Source organism: Mus caroli, chromosome 6 (genome assembly GCF_900094665.2).
Source record: "Mus caroli chromosome 6, CAROLI_EIJ_v1.1, whole genome shotgun sequence".
Lineage (NCBI taxonomy): Eukaryota > Metazoa > Chordata > Mammalia > Rodentia > Muridae > Mus > Mus caroli.
Window position 1 is genome coordinate 142,825,628 of NC_034575.1, and position 17,235 is coordinate 142,842,862.

The window sequence follows — 17,235 nt, forward strand, 5'->3', positions numbered from 1 at the left end:
CAGTAGCAGGGAGCATCCTTCAGGGCACACAGCACTGCTCACAGTAGCAGGGAGCATCCTTCAGGGCACACAGCACTGCTCACAGGAGCAGGGAGGATCTTTAAGGACCCAGCCACTGCCCGCTACAGCTGCCTCCACCTCCCCAGAGCATTCCAATCACATGTTCCCAGCTCCTCCAGATACGGAGGCTCACAGATGAGCACAGACAGCAAAGAAGTGCTCTCCTCTTTGAAGACGGACAGGCAGAGAGAGAATGGAGCCGCAGATGCAAACCCTGTCCTAGGAGGAGACAGACAGTAAACAAAAGCCCTCCTATTCAGCCGCACAAAAACAGGAAGATAGGAAACAACTGCACTCAGCTGTTCTCCACCAAGCCAGCTCAGCCATTGTCACAAACCCAAGTCACCTCGGTTCTGATCCTTAACTTGGGAACAGCTAGAGAACAACAACAACAATAAATAAAGTACAATTTTAAAAAGAAACTATGAAGAAGAAAGCTTTTGGTGGTATTGGGGATAGGGGGAGTCCGTCAGAGTCTCTTGTCACTCAGGCTAGCTTAAAACTCTCCAATACTAAGTCTCTGAGTGGTGCACACTAGCCAAGCACTCTGTCAGCTGTACTACATCCCCAGCTCCCACCCACAGTTCCCGACAATAAGATTATTAGCAAAGTTTCTCACAGGAAGATGCAGAACAGGTGTGTCTGTTAGATGGTCAGTGTGAGCTGAACAGTGAGACTGAGTTCTAGACATATCTTAAACACGGAGAAGCCAGCAGACATCAGCTTTCTAGACTTTCATTAATTGTTGTATGTACATACACATGGTACGCATGAATGCAGGCATACTCCGCAGCTCTGTGGAGCTCAGAGGACAACTTCTGGGATTTGGTTCTCTCCTTCCACCACAGGCACCAGGGATCAAACATGCGTGTCATCAGATTTACACGGCAATCACTTTTACCCATTATGTCATCCATGGCCCTGATTTTCTTTCTAAACAACATCATCAATAATGTGCATGGCTCTTCAAAAGATCTGGCGAAATTTCGCTCTTCCAGCCCCAGCTTCACTCACTCTGGCTGACTGCACACCACCCTCACCACTTCACTGCATTCCCAGGCTCTGCAGTACTACTTCCTGACATGGAATGGACAGACAGACAGTAAACAGCTTATCCTGAAATATCCTGAGGAGGGCTTTCTCTCCTCCCCTTACCCATCTCCCTCCTCCAGGCAGCTGCCAAGATTTACAGCTTGCCCACCCTGCTACTTCTCTCTTGAACTTTAATAAAAATGTCTTCAAGCTTAAAAACAAAAACAAACACCTGAGCCTTGCTGTTCACTGGCCATCTGAATTAGGATAATTTGAAAGTGAACTCAGGCTCTGTCTCATCAATATTGAGGGTGCCCGCTTTTCCTCGTTACTCAATATCAGCATTCTTTTGTAATTATTCTTAACATTTTAAATTTTATTTAAGCTTTAATCGCAGAGGCACTGAGGCTTGGGGGGTGGTGTATAGAATATACCGAGACTCCAGCCCTTGTTTACTGGACTGTGACTGCCAGCCAAGGACAGTTACAAATTGGCATGGGTTATCCACAATGGATTATCCAAACCTCCCACCTAGTATTTTTGAGCTACTCTGTATCTTTAATGCCATGGGTCATTAGAAACACCCATCCTTGCTCTGCAAGCAAAGGGGAGATAAAGGAATAACGAGGAAACTAGATCAAGGTGATTAATGCTTTGAAGAATTAAAGGAACTCGGAAGAAGAGGCAGGGAAGGGGACTTTGGTCTTGGCTTTGCAGAGGTATCTGAGCACACCTGAATGCAGGGAGCAAGCAGGATGTCTACAGACCTAGGAGTAATGTATTTCAGGCAGATGGACAAAGTAGGACATAGCAAAGATCCCTGCTGCAGGAAGAAGAGGAAGGGGAGAACAGGGGTGAAAGGTCAGAGGTCTACAGCTATTGCAGTTGGGAAAGCTAGGCAAGTTATGGACCAGGATAGCCGGCTATGCCCCTATATACCAACTCTCTCAGGCCTCTGGCTATTTTGCTGAGACCACAGCCTTTGCCATCTCCTTCCCAGGAAGTAGTGGGCCATAAGCTCAGGAAGCCTCTTTATTGCTCTTTGCAGGCACCTGCCTGCGGGGAGGGAGCAGGGATGCCTGGCCTGCAGAGGTGAGACTGTCCTGGATTTTCCTGGCATTTTAGTGGTTGAACAAGCAAGCCGGCTGTGGTGAGAAGATATAAGTAAAAGAATCTGAGCAGCCGGGCGTGGTGGCGCACGCCTTTAATCCCAGCACTCGAGAGGCAGAGGCAGGCGGATTTCTGAGTTCGAGGCCAGCCTGGTCTACAAAGTGAGTGCCAGGACAACCAGAGCTACACAGAGAAACCCTGTCTCGAAAATCCAAAAAAAAAAAAAAAGAATCTGAGCAATGCTGAGCTTTATGCAACTTCACCAGGCTTCCCCACCTCCATACCAGTGATTTTCCAGGCCCAGGCCCCGAGCCTCTGAGATCAACTGCAAGATAGTTCTCCATTCGAACTCTATCTGCCAAGGTAAAAATCCCTTTCAAAACTTTGAGCAAAATGTCTCAGCCTCTGGCCCCTTGGAGGTCCTGGGCCCATTGACATGTGATCTAGCTTATAGTTTTTAAGTCTTCCCACAGTAGGGAGAGAGCTCAGTGAGAAAGAGTACTTGCCGTGAAAGCAAGAGGCCCTGAGTTCAAATCCACAAGTTAAGACAATCAAGGTGTCGTCAATATGATTGTATACTCTGAACCCTTCGCCTAAAAGGCTTCCAGAGCCGAAGCTGCAGGGCAGGGCCTACAGTGTGTAAGTCCTGGGTACAACACCCAGCATTGCAACAAGCAGAAAAACGGAAGTGGGGCCCACCCACAGTTACCCAAGGCTAGACCAAAACTCTGAACCCTTCGCCTAAAAGGCTTCCAGAGCCGAAGCTGCAGGGCAGGGCCTACAGTGTGTAAGTCCTGGGTACAACACCCAGCATTGCAACAAGCAGAAAAACGGAAGTGGGGCCCACCCACAGTTACCCAAGGCTAGACCAAAACTCTGAACCCTTTGCCTAAAATGCTTCCAGAGCCTAAGCTGCAGGGGCAGGGCCTATAGTGTATAAGTCCTGGGCACAATGCCCAGCAGTGCAAGAAGCAGAAAAACGGAAGTGGGGCCCACCCACAGTTACCCCAGGCTAGACCGAAGCACCAGAGCTGCTTAAGGGCCAAGCTGAGACACAGAGCACATTTATATTCAACTTAGTGCTTTTCTTCTAGAGCCAAAGAGACAGCTCAGAGGCTGTTTCGCGGGCAAGCTGGGTTCACTCCCAGCACCATCAAGCAGCTCAGGGACAAGCATAACTTCAGCTCCAGGGCCTTCCAGCACCTCTTCTGGCCTCTGACGCCACTGCACTCACAGCAACATCAGTACAAACTCATAAGTAGGTCAAAAAACAAGTGAAATTGGTGCTCTAATTCTAACCTTTGAATACCAGTTAAAACTCTAAATGATAAAATTTCCAGGCATTCCCTCTGTTTGTGGGAGTCACGGTTATCTCCCCTGACCATTTCCCTCTAATCCAGATTTGAACATAAAGATTTCCCTCCTATATCCAGTTTTTTCAAAGTAACACAAGATCTTGTGGCCTCTATAATTTCACCAAGAAACTCTAAATTCCTTTATTTGAGACAAGTTCCATAATTCTAGAGATTAAAAGTTAGGGTTGTTTTTTTGTTTTGTTTTTTGTTTGTTTGTTTGTTTTTGACAGAGTCTTACTATATAGCCCCAGATAGCCTTGAGCTCAGAGATCCAGCAGCCTCTGTCTTCTGAGTGCTGGGATTAAAGGCAAGGCCTGATGTCAAAGGAAGTTGGGGGTGAGGCCTGAAGACATAGCTCAGAAGCTAAGAGCACCAGCTGCTCTTTCAGAAGACCTGGATTCGATTCCAGCACCCACATGGCAGCTCACAATGATCTGTAACTCTGGTCCGAGGGAATCGACACCGTCAGGCCCGTGTGGACACCAAATATGCATAGTCCATGTGGAGGGATGCACCCATAAAGTAAAATAAATCTTAAAAAACTCAGATGGGGTGGTACACATCTCTAATCCCAGCATTTAAAAGGTTAAGGCAGGTAGATTCCTGAGTTCAAGGTTAGCAGGCTAGCCTGGTCTACCTGGTGAGTTCTAGGCCAGCCAGGGCTACACAATGAGACCCCTGTCAGAAACAAAGTGGGGAAGGGGAAGTCTAACTAAGCAGCCTTTGTACAGCGATGCTTTATATCATGATCATTGGAAGCAAACAGGGCAGCCTAGTACCTGAGAAATGACACAGGGCATATTAAGAACAAGTTCCTGGGCCAGCTATACGGCTCAGTGATGCTTGCCTCCAAGCCTGACGACCTAAGATCACTACCTGGATCCCACAGTAGAAGGGCAGAACTAACCCCTAAAAGTTGTTCTGACTTGCACATGCAGGTACCTACACACATACACAAAAGAAGTAAGCAAGCACATGCAAAAAAAAAAAAAAAAATTTTAATTTAAAAGGGGGGAACAATTTTCTGCTTTGACGCCATGATGAGGAAGCACCTGAGCACTTCGGTTCTTCTCTGCACTGGAAACTCACTAAGACTCGCTCTAGCCGGGCGTGGTGGCGCACGCCTTTAATCCCAGCACTCGGGAGGCAGAGGCAGGTGGATTTCTGAGTTCGAGGCCAGCCTGGTCTACAAAGTGAGTGCCAGGACAGCCAGGGCTACACAGAGAAACCCTGTCTCGAAAAACAAAAAAAAAAAAAAAAAAAAAAGACTCGCTCTAAGCCCGCGGTGCGGTGCATCAGCACTGGAAGCACGGGGCTTCCCAGGGAGCTCCTGCATGCTTCTGCTCCACTGAGAGAGACAGCTCTCATCTACTCCGTGCTTTCTCTGAGAACCTAATGAGGTCTGAAGAAGAAAATTCTACAGCTTTGAGGCCAATCAGAGGAAACTAGAATGAAGAGAGCTCATCTCTGAGGTCCATAGGAAAAGTCTAAAGTAGTAAATACAGCTTCTTAAACAAAGGCGGTTGAAAGGATCTGGAGAGCCGGCTTGCCGGAAGAGTGCAGGCAGCTCTTCCAGAGGACCAGGTTCAATTCCCTGAACAGTGTCAAGTGGCTCACCGCCATCTGTAACTACAGTGCCAGAGGACCCAGGGCATCTGGTATCCAAGGGAACTCATACATGTGCACGCACAAACACACAGAGAGAGAGAGAGAGAGAGAGAGAGAGAGAGAGAGGACAAAGAGGCACACTTAAAAACAAATTTGTTGAGAAAAAAAAAAGAGAGAGAGAAAACTAGCCCACAAAGAGAGTAAAGCACGCTGTACAAGCCTGACTGACAGCCTGCGCTCCTTCCAGAAGGTTCAAGTCTTGATGGGAAAGGAGAGAGACAGCCCCTCCAACTTACCCCTGATACCACACATGCACCAGTGGTGCCCTCTTACAATAACAAATACACAAAAATTTTTAAATGACAATAGATTTTTTTTTAATTTTGAAGAATTAGATTTAAAAGGGGGGAGAGAGAGAGAGAGAGAGAGAGAACTGATTTCTTGGCCCAGCTAGCACCCTCATTTTAATATGTGAGGATTGAGAACAGAACAATAATAGGAACAGGACGGAGGAGAGACCAGGGAAGCAGCAGTCCATTAGCAGATAGAAAACTGTAAGAAGCAGGGATCACGGCTAAGCGTGTGACTCAGTAATAAAGGCTCTTAGTGTGTGCAAGGGCCTGGGTTCAACAGCCAGCACCATGCAAAGCCAAGTAATAAAACCTGTCATTTCTATTCCCCAGATTATCGATACTCTCAGTCCACACCTAAAACGCAAGTAGAGTAGGTCACGCTTTACCATTGCTACGCAGAGGACGTGTACAAATTTCAACTAACAAATACACTATTTTTCACTATGAGTTCTATCTTGCACTGAATGCTTTGCATAAAACCATAAAGTCATTTCAGTTGAAATGCATACAATAATTTTTTGAGATATTGATTTATTGAATTATTGTCTTTAAAAGGTTAGCAAGAGTTCAAGGCCAGCCTGTATAGTTCTAAGTCAGCCAATGTGACCCGACACTTTTCATTTATTAGAGCTGAGTCCTGGAGGTGCTTAAAGAACTGAGCCCCAGCGCTACTGACTGGTCATGTGACCCACACGTAACCAGTGTGGGACTCTTGGAAGCGCTACAAGGAAATTACATTAATACACCAGAAATCAGACAGAATCCACAGCACCTCACTGTAGTATATCTTACTATATTTTGGTTTAAAACAAATCGCTTGTGAGCAGAGGGCTTATCCTGAATTCACCATTCTGCTTTGTGCTCCTAGCACTGTCCCCGAACACTGAGTGTCCCCTGTGGTTCAAAACAGACGAGTCAAGTTCCAGTCCCTCTCTGAACCCTGCCAGGATGTGAGGTCACAGGGACATTCTGTACTATGGGTGACAATTGACAGTGAGTATCAGAGCCAGGAAAGTGGCAGAGCCAAGCACCCACGAAGATCTGCAAAACCCTCCAGGCTGGGGGCTGGTGGAGAAGGATGGAGGGCTGTCAAGTGCTTTAATAAGATCTCTGTCCCTCCAATAACTCTGCTGGGAAGCAGGAGACCGTGCCATACATAAACCACACAGTGCAAGGGAAAGAAATCGCAGTCTGGGACTGTAAACGTGCTCGGTGATTTTTTTAAGGTGAAAAAGTACAGAGCCCTTTTCTTGGGCAAACAGAGCGAAGGGTTAAGCTGATGCAATTTAAAAAGCAACCTCCAGTTCCTATTCATTAATTCGCTCTTTTCCGATAAATGTCTAATTCATAAGACAAAACAAGCAGCTTGCTGTTAGGCAAATTTTGCTTTGCTGACTGGTATTAATCTCAAATGGCTTTTCCCCTGGCTGTAATTTAAAACTCAAGAACTCACTCACTTTAAATTCCCCAAACCCTAATCTCAACCTGAAATGCATTAACTCAGTAACTTAACCACCCCAGCAAATGCCTTACCCTAAAAGTCTCGGCCACTTCTTCTGATCCTCTTTCTCCAGCAAACGGCGCGGAGCATCCATTACTGCAGTCCTTAAAAATAAAAATAATTAAATCTCCATTAAATAAAGCCAGGTGAGTCAGTGCGGGACCTGGTCAAGGGACTTACCATCACAGAAGACAGAAAAGCCAAGTCTGTACTGTCCAACAGGCAAGGCCAGCTCCAGCCAGAGACTGTCCTAGGCTTCCCACCCGGTCCCAGGTCTGACTTATATCTTCCCGCAGCTTAGGGAGGAGCTCCTTAAATTCCGGGTCAGTCCAGGAGCCGGGGTTCTCCAGCAAAGAACAAGAAGGCAATTGTCTCCCAAATGTCCAGTAAGTCGTCTAGAACGAGGGTTTAAGCCATTTATAAAGGGGTGGAAAAAAAAATCTCCCGAGCGCGCTCAGCCTCGTGGTCTTGTCAATCACGGGCGCACAATAGGCAGGCTGCTTTAAGCGTGAGGGGATGCGGACTGGCTGGAACCATTTTCTCCACCCACAGGGTCCCCCATGCTTTGGCGGCGGCCAAAACATTGCACTTGAAAAACAAGATCTCTTGATACTTCCAGCAATTAAATAAATAAATGATACCGTGGTTCTGAATTAACTAGGGAAAGGGGCAGGCATTCAAAAAGCTGCAAGCCAGTTTGCTAAATAACTGGGAAAGAGGGAACGAAGGGATCCAAGACTGCAAAGGCAGCGGACTGGATGTTTTGGTGGCAAATTCTTCCCTTTATCCTCCAGTTTTCCTAGCCTAGACTCCAGCATCCCTGGTGATCCCCAGCCATCACATCATCCGTAAGGTGCCCAAGTTCCTGTGGCGACCCTCATCTAGCACGTTTTCTCCCCGTGCTAGTCTGTGACCCCAGCAACCCTTGTGACGACCCCTGAATTCCCACAGTAATCCCTCAGTCCCCAGTAGTGTCCTCAGTGAAAGTCCCCAGGATGACCCCAGAATTCCCCGGCGGAGACACTCTTAGCTCCTGAGTCCCCGGTGGCCACCACGAGCACCCATGAATTATCTCCATCCTTGAGCCCCCTAGTGGCGCCCTCCGCGGCTACCTGGAGACTCCTAATCCCTGCGTCTTCTGTGGCAACCTCCGAGTTCCCCGCACCTCCAAGTCCCTCGCCGTGACCCCCCCGCCCCGCCCCCCCCGCATCCCCTCACGACCAGTGTTGCCTTGCGGCGATACCCAAGAGCCTAGTGGCGCCCTCCCGCAGAAACCCCCGCCCCCCGAGTGAGTCCCCGCGGGATGCTGGTCCTGGCGCCCCTCGCCTTTCGCCACGCAGGTACCTGGCGGGCCAGGGTTGCAGTTGCTCGGGGCAAGCAGGCCATGACGAAGCTGCGGGCGCGTGGGAATACGTGGCACAGCGGTGACTCGTGGCGCACCGCGGGTCCCGAGAGCCCGGGACTGCAGTTTGGCGTGGCGGGTGATAGAGGTACGATGGGAGAGCCACCAGCAAGCACCCGGCGGCGCAGGGACGAGCGCAGCCGATGCAGCATCTCCGCGTCGCGGGTGCGTGCAGTCACGCATGGCTGGGCACGCGCATAGAGGGCCCAGGAGCACCCGCGCTTTACTAAGGAACTCTGAAGGGCAGGGCCCTGGACATCTCAGCGACACATTAGCATCACAAGGGCCCTCTCTCCGATCAGGATTTGCAGCAGGGACCTGCATTTGTGCTTCCGCTCTCGCCTGCAACAGTCCTACAGTTGCTGAACTCAAAACGTGAGGACTCTGCCTCGCCGTTCCTGTGACCTAGCTACCCTGCCAGTAGCCTCCGATGCAACCACCGTGCGGCCTATGATTCAGGCAAAACAGCCGCCCTGCTAGTGCGGGGTGGTGTCTGTCGCTTTTAACCCCGGCCCTTGAAGGGCTGATGAAAGATGATTGCTAAGAGTTTCCGACGACCTGTGCTACACTGAGACCCAGCCTCCCAAGCAAGCAAGCAAACAAACCAACCTAGGAGTTAGAATCCACAACCACTACCAGCTCCAAGGACCACCAGCTGACCTTGAGTCCTTGCACTCAGGTGTCAGAAGCTAACTCCTTCATTTCTGCCTTCACTACTGATTTTAATGAGCTAAATAATAACAGGGCCTCCATTCTCCCTATTGTTCACCTCTGAGACTTGTTTCCAAAGGGGTCCCATGGACTCTCCCAAACATCACCGGCTATAGCCAAGGCTAGTGTTTACTCTCCATAACCTCATGGTAAGGCCCTGTTTGCTGAAGACATAATTTGCATATGTCATCAAACATGGAGAATATTAGCCTAACTGAAGCTCTACCCCTCCAGACCAGCACACGTGGTACATCACATACCACCAGAGGAGAAAAGTAATCACCAATATTACCCATCTATGAACCACAGGATCCACAACGGAGACCTGACTGCAAGATGGCACGGGGAGATAGTGGTTGGTACAAAGGTTATTGTTGGATACAAAGTTACATTGTTGGATACAAAATGGCTCTCAAATGGCAATGCTGGTGATTGTGTCCTAAACAGAAGGACTCTGACTTGATCAGGTAAACAGAAGGATGGTTACAAAAGGAAAGAAAAAAAAAGGCGAAAAATCAGCATCTGATAGCAATCTCTTATTGCAGGATTGTGTTACCAAGGAAGCCACTGTATCCCTTACGGACCTGACCTCTGGCAAGGGCATCTAGTTCCTGGCTAACCCTGCACTAACACCTACACTTTTCTGGCCTTCACCTCTCCTTTCCTGCCACCTAAAAGCTTCCTGCTCTGTCCACACACCCACTCCCCTGCCAAGACAGCACAGCATTTTGACTCCTCAAATAAGCTTTCCTTTCTATCCTCACTACAGTTAGGGGAGTAACTGGCTACTTTTCTATTAGATTTAAGGCCCGCCCACTCTGTGAGATGGAATCCATGCATTGCACTGCTTAAGTGGCCAAACTGAGACTAGTAAGTCATGGGACTAAAGGAAAACCTACTAGTATTCTGCTAAAGAAACATAGCGATGAATGATCCCTAATGACCTATCGCCATGCCCATGGGGCAGAGTATCACTCGCATCAAAAGAGCCAGACAGTAGATGGGATTGATGCAGATCCACAACTGGACTTGGATATAGATGGTGACTGAAGCAGCAGTAATAAAGAGAAAAAAATCTGTGCTGTGGTTCACTACTGTGAACCTGCCACTGTGACCAAGTCTGTTCATTTTTGAGACAATGTCTCACTTAACCAATGCTGGCTTCAAAGTCACTAAGTATTCCCACAGCATGAACTTCGAATCCTCCCTCAATCACCTCCCAAGTGCTGGAATTGCAAGAGTACTACTCCATGACCAAGTTATACTGTGTGCTAGGCTCAAACCCAGGCGACCTCCCCAGTGCCTGAATCTCTGTTATCTCACAATGTGGACAGGGAGCGCTTGGGATGGAACTGCAAATCAATTTGCTGCTCTGCCTAAAAAGGTGTGACTTGCTTTTACCGAGCTGGTATTTTCTTTATTCTGGATGTATTCTTTCACCGTGTGTGTGTGTGTGTGTGTGTGTGTGTGTGTGTGTGTGTGTGTGTCTGTCTGTCTGTCTGTCTGTCTGCATTTTCTTCACAAATCTCTTAAATCCAATTGTCCCTTTTGCAAGAACAATCAATTAACACTCCATGACCTAATCTTTAAATCTCCTTACCCCTGCTTCTATAATCTGCACAGGGCAAGCCTGCTGAGAGACAGGTCCACAGATGACCTGGTAATAGGAGTCTCCTCTTCCCTCAGACTGCCACACAAAATGTGTCACAGGGTGGCCATATACAGACAGATTACAAGGCAGTCCAGTGTCACACAGAAAATGAATGTGCTAAATGCTTCTGACACCCCAGGCTCCTCTCAGGCCAGAAACCCGAGCCTACCCCTCACTCCCCCACTTTCCTATGGGCTGCCCATTATCTCTGCCTTAGCCTGAAAAGCCTCCAGCCATCTTGAAGCTCTGTCACAGGAGTGACAGATGGACCAAGATGCGGAGGCTAAGTAGAGATTAGAGATTTCAGTGTTTGTTTGGAAACACTTAGGCTCGAAGCTTTGTATTTTACAAAAATAGATTCACATTTCAAGTTCTGAGTGGGAGACATTAAACCTAATTAAATGAGGCTAAAAACAAAACAGGTATTTCCTTCAAGACTTTAGAGGACATTTTATTTTACACTTTTGTCTCACTCCGTAGTCCTGGTTGGCTTCAAACTCACAGAGATATGCCTGCTTCTGCCTCCTGAGTACATGCACCCCAGCACTAGATGGTACTTTGCTCTTAAAATTCAAGTTACAGAGCTGGAGGGGCAGTGCTCAGTGGTTAGAGCACTCGTTGCTCATGCAGAGGACTGGAATCTGGTTCCTGCCACTCACACAGGAGACTTTCTTTACAACCACTTGTAACTCCAGTCCTCAGTCCTCGGGGAGTTCCAACTCCTCCTTCTCATCTCCACAGGCACTGCACTCACGTGCATAACTCCGTACGCAGACAGAAGGGGAGCATCCCATGGCCCCGTGATGATGACCACATAAAGATAAAGGTGCTGCTGCTCAAATCTGGTTCTGATTTAACAGGAGGAACTGCCCCTGCCAGCTAGCCCTGATTGCCCAGCCCAGCCCAGCAACCTCTGCCTGTCTCCAGCCCCACGCCCCTTCAGTGGTCTTCAGTATCTCCAGCTTTGCAGTCATCCTGTGTTCATGGGAAAAGTGTATCTGTGTGCTTTCTGTTGCTGAAAAAAACACCGTGAGCAAAGGCAGCTCTGGAGTTAGGGTTTATTTGGCTCACATATTGGGATCAGAGTCCATCACTGAGGGGATTCATGACAGGAGCACCTTCCCAGGGGTGGCAATGCCCACAGTATGCCGGGCCCACCCACAGCAATCAACAACCAAGACCACACCTACAGGACAGTCTGCACAGAGGCATTTTCTCACCTGAGCGTCCTTCCTCCAGATGACTCTAGTCTGTGTCAAATTGGCAAAAATCTAAGCAGGACAGTGAGTGTAAGATTCCCTGCTGCTGGGGTTGCAGATCCCTGCCTGACATGTGTGGATGTATTTAGAGCCTAAGCCATGCATACCAATCCTATGCTTTCTCCTCTCATAATTTACGTTATTCCCAGGAGACCTGTGATATTGGACACAAAGTTAATTCTGGACATATTAGTTACTTCCTGGTTAGTATGAGGAAATACCCAACAGACAGTAATGTTTAGAAGAAGGGCTTACTTCAGCTCTCCAAGGAAGAGGAAACAGCCCTACTGTGGAGGGAAGGCAGGGGACAGGAACTAGGCTGCCAGTTCACCTCTGAGCAGACTTGAATCTGACACAGGAAAGCTGGGACCAGCTTTTCCTTTTTCCCATTTGACTCAGTCTAGAACTCCAGCCTGTGGTGTGGGTTATTCACAATCAAGGTGGGTCTCCCCCTCCATCTGGGGTTAATACTACAGAGGTATGCCCAGGGTATCTACTGTTCTGTGTCCTTCTCAGTGTAGCAAAGTATACAACCGAAATTAACCATCACACTTCACAAACAGTTGTTGCACTGTTTTGTGTAGGGAATAAAGATGTGGGGACCATATGTCATCTCCCACTTGGGGATTCTAGCTTCCAATTATTTAATACCTGCAGCTAGATGGGAATAAATGTAGATAAAGTCCAGGAAACTATCTAGGTGTTCACAAGATGGGAAGCTATGTGGAGAGAGGAGCGCATGGGAAGAGAAACCCAAGTAAGTGGGGCCAAAGGGGTACAGTGGGAAAGGGGAGGGCAGAGAGTAGGGGAAGACCATGGCAGAAAGGGGAAGCATAAAGCAAAAGTATTATGAAAATGCCACAAAGAAGCCTATTACTCTCTAAGTAATTTAGTAGAAGGGAGGGAGGGAGGGAGGGAGGAAGGGAGGGAGGGAGGGAGGGAGAAGGAAGGGAAGGAGGGAGGGAGCGAGGGAGGGAGGAAGGAAGGAAGGAAGGAAGGAAGGAAGGAAGGAAGGAAGGAAATGGGGACGGAGGAGGGTACACATGTGACCACAGCAAGCCTGCTATGCTCCCTGGTGTGCCCTGATTAACAAACACAGACCTAGCTGCCACTGTATTGTTCCCTGCCTGAGCCAGGTAGTCTCTACTCCAAACTGTGCATGGTTCTGAGGAGAAAGCCACAAGGACATCCCTCACCCATGTTCTCATAACGACCCATAGACTCCCTCCGATAACCTCACTGGTTCACAAGACTGGGCATTCGACAGACTGCTGTGTCCATCAAAAACTGACGTAATCAGGCACCCACCACTCCTTGGGAAGTCCTTAAGTCCACAGCAAACACCAGCATGCTGAGCGTGCCCATCAAGCTTCCTGGAGTTGACAGTGCCAAGGGTGTGCCTGGTCCTGGTGAGCTCTTTATAACCTTAAGTGCCATTGTCAGTTTGGGCAGGGAACTGTCAATCACAGCATCCGGAGGAACTCTGTTTGCCCTGTAGAGATCTTGAATCTCAGGTAAAACTGGATCCCTGGTTTTTGAGGGACAGAGAGCCAAACTGGAGTTCAGGCAAAGACATTTTTAAGAGTTAAGAGGAAGAAAGAAAGCTAGGAAGATAGCATGCTTGCCTGGCATGTGCAAGGCCCTGGGTTCAAACTCCAGCACTAACAATCTTAAATGGTAATAATAATAAAATTTAAGAGGCTGGAAAGGTGGCTCAAGGATTAAGAGCGTTGGCTGCTCTTGCTGAGGCACAGTTTCAGTTCTGAGTAGCCATGAGACAGCTCACAATCATGGTTAGTTCTAGGGAATCCAACAACCTTCTCTGTCCTCCACAGCATCAGGCATGCACATGGTACACATGCAAACAAAATACTATACACATTTACAGACAGACAGACAGACAGACAGACAGAGACTGATGCTTAAGGGTATGCAGTATCATGCCTAGCCAAATAATTGTATGTGAAGTGTGTGCCTCTGTGTATGGCCCTGTGAGTGCCTTCAGACTCCAGAAGAGGTTGCTGGATACCATTGTAGTTACAGGCTGTTGTGAGCAACCGAACAAGGGTTCTAGGAAATGAACTCAGGTCTCCTGTAACAACAGTACATGTTACAAACCGCTGAGACCCTTTTCTTCTTATTTGATAAGAGGAGGGGCATGGTAGTTGCACTTGTGACCCTGTTCCACCCTGACTAGGAGTGGCTTCTTCATGAGGCAAAGCTGGGAAGACAGACAGGGGATTTACCGTGCCCTGATTACAGGAAGGCTTGGGACACAATGACCTAAGTTATTCATTTCTCCATGCCCTAGCAACTTTTGTGGCTTATCCCTTGGAGTGAGTGCAAGAAAAGCTTTGATTTTTTTTTTTTTAAAGAGAGGAAATGTGTGTGTGAAAAAAGAAACGGGAACTGTGCTGCCAAGATATTCCCTCCCGCAGATGCTTTCTGCCAGGCAAACCTTGGGAGAGATTTAAATAAAGGCTTACCAAGGACAACACCACAGGCTGCAGACATAACTCAGTGACAAAGGGCATCCCACCAAGCCTGACAACCTGAGTTTGATCCCCAAACCCACATGGCTTGTGGGAACTGATTCCCCACGAGTCAGACTACAAGTGTACCATAGCCACACCCACACATACAATAAACAAATGATCTCTCTTGAAAATCACATTTTTAAAGATCTTACCTGCCTCTGTTTTCACTTTGCTCTAAAACAAGGTGTCAATATGTCCCTCTGCAGCCCTGACTGGCCTGGAGCTCAGTGTAGACCCTGATCGTGAGCTGCGGACAGGAAATGAAGCCTGTGAACGCATTGGCGTTCTCAACCAACACATTAATTGGAAAGAAACCAAAGACAGATTCCAGACGCTGGTGACCAGCTCTGACACCACAGGGCAAACCCAGGCAGGCAGCCAGTGGGGGGGGGGGGGGGGGGTCAGTGCTGGGAGCAGCTGACCATGTTGGTCCAGACACTGATGGGGGCTGCTGCCTATGACAGCGAGGGATTAGAGCAAAGAAAGGGGGGAAATCAAACACACACACAGAGAGAGAAGGGTTGAAGCAAAAGACAAGCTCCAGCAACTTCACACATATAAACACAGACAGACAGACAGACAGTCACACTTTGGATGCTCCAGCAAGCAGGCTACAAGCAATTCATGTACAGAGAGAGAGAGAGAGAGAGAGAGAGAGAGAGAGAGAGAGAGAGAGAGAGAGAACTCTTGGTGCTGCCTTCTAGGAATTTGGCAGGAATTTGGCATTGGGATAGAAAATTCTGAGGCCCCTCCCCCTACTTATAACCAGGTCTCCTCAGCCCCACTCAGAGGCCCTCAGGGCTGTCTCCTGTTTAACCTCCCTTGCTACATCCACCCAGCCCAGCTGCTGAGTCATCTTCCTAGACTTTTGTCCTAATCAGACTTTACTCCTGTGCTGCAGGGCTGGGATCCCAGGACAGGGGCAGCAGAGACCAGAGAGGTCTCCTCTTCTCGGGGACTCTGGAGTGTGTCAAGAGAACATTAAAACCCACCCAGGACACCTTCCTTCTTGAATGTACATCCTCCGTGACCACAGAAAGCTGCTGTTTGTGTGGTCCCCAGTGGAGTCATGTTATAGTGTTGTCTAGTTGTCTTTTTCCTTACAATCCCTCCCTCCCTCCCTCCCTCCCTCCCTCGAGACCCCATTGACTGACTGAGCTGGCTTGGTCAGATGGTATCTCAACATGGAGGGCTCAAGTACACAGGGTACAGTGAAGGACACATTGGGAAAAGGAAGCGTGTGCAAAGGAAAATAAAGAAAATTGGGGCTGGCAGTGAGTTAACCCTGTAAGAATGGGGCAAGGTAATGGTGGAATGCGTTTTATACATATGCTTAAAGATATGCTAAAATCACCGGGCGGTGGTGGCGCACGCCTTTAATCCCAGCACTTGGGAGGCAGAGGCCGGCGGATTTCTGAGTTCAAGGCCAGCCTGGTCTACAAAGTGAGTTCCAGGACACCAGGGCTATACAGAGAAACCCTGTCTCAAAAAACCAAAAAAAAAAAAAAAAGATTTGCTAAAATCTAGAGGAGCCAAGATAAGTCAAAAACAGCTTGCCCAGTTTCTGACTTTTATAGAAGAAATTTGTCCTTGGCTCTCTGAGGAAGGTATGGTAAGTTTACAGACATGGGAGAAAGAACAAAGCTGTTCCAACCACACTTATTTCTGAGGTGTCGGACAAGGCAGGAAAGAGTGACGCGCCTCTTGATCCTAGAGAGAAGATTGAACTAGAGGAAAAGGCTGCCAAGTATCATAATGAGGCCTCCTTCTCGGGATTCGCTTAAGGTATTTTTTGCAAAGGAATAGACAAGGATATCCCAGAGACAGAAGATGAAACAACAAGAATTAGCTCGACTTGTTGAAAGACTTGAGCAAGTTCTCAGAGAACAAAAGAGCATCGAAAGTTCAGATTCCAAGGAGGACGCATCAATAGTAGAGCCAAAAAATGAAGGTTTTGCCTCCTCCAGTGTCTTTAAAGAGCAACAGAAATGAGGGGAAACCTCTTACTTTAAATCCTAGAGTTACTCTGTTATCACCTCTTCAGGCAGGACTGAAACAGCTATAGAACGAGGGGAAGACATACAAGGACATGCTCTGCAATGCCCTGTGTCCTTGAAGCACAGGATCAAGAAGGGAACCTGTTAGATACCACACTCCCATTCCTTTGAAGTAGCTAAAGGAATTGAAAACTGCTTGTGCTCAGTATGGACCTACTGCTCCATTCACCATGGCCATGATAGATAGTCTCTCCACTGTGGGGGGATTGCAGGCTGGTCTAAAGTTGAGCTGAGGTCTGAACCCTGAAGGGTGATAATTCACCTATATGACACGGTAGGTGTTCCCTCATGCTCCTAGAACTCTGGCACCTGCCTAAGTTATCGCACCCCACAGCCCCCACAAGAGAAGCATGGCTAGAAGTCACATAGGCAATGGCCCAAGCTTCTGACCTTCAGGCTAAACTCCTCCCCAGTTACCTAGCAACAGTAAAGACCATAAAAAGGGCTGTTCAGCCCCCCCCCCTTCTTGCTCTCTTACTTCTCACTCTCTTACTTCTTACCCCTCTCTCTCACCCCTCCCTCCTCTCTCTTTGTCATCTCCTCTCTCTCTCTCTCTCTCTCTCTCTCTCTCTCTCTCTTTCTTTCTTTCTTTCTTTCTT

General features: G+C 48.2%; 1 protein-coding gene across 3 annotated transcripts in view; it reads right to left on the reverse strand.

Moving 5' to 3' along the window:
* Bcat1 (branched chain amino acid transaminase 1) overlaps window positions 1-17,235 on the reverse strand; it is an 83,003-nt gene that overhangs the window by 45,671 nt on the left and 20,097 nt on the right. The window contains exons 1-3 of one of the 3 annotated variants that reach the window (XM_029478949.1): window positions 8,364-8,446; window positions 7,200-7,414; window positions 7,052-7,123 (exon numbers count right to left, since the gene is read on the reverse strand). In XM_029478949.1, the coding sequence (XP_029334809.1) occupies window positions 7,052-7,123; window positions 7,200-7,202 (75 nt within the window). In that variant the 5' untranslated portion in view covers window positions 7,203-7,414; window positions 8,364-8,446. Of the gene's footprint in view, window positions 1-7,051; window positions 7,124-7,199; window positions 7,415-8,363; window positions 8,612-17,235 lie in introns of those variants that run through there. The other 2 variants (XM_021164868.2, XM_021164869.1) reach the window with 2 other exon arrangements.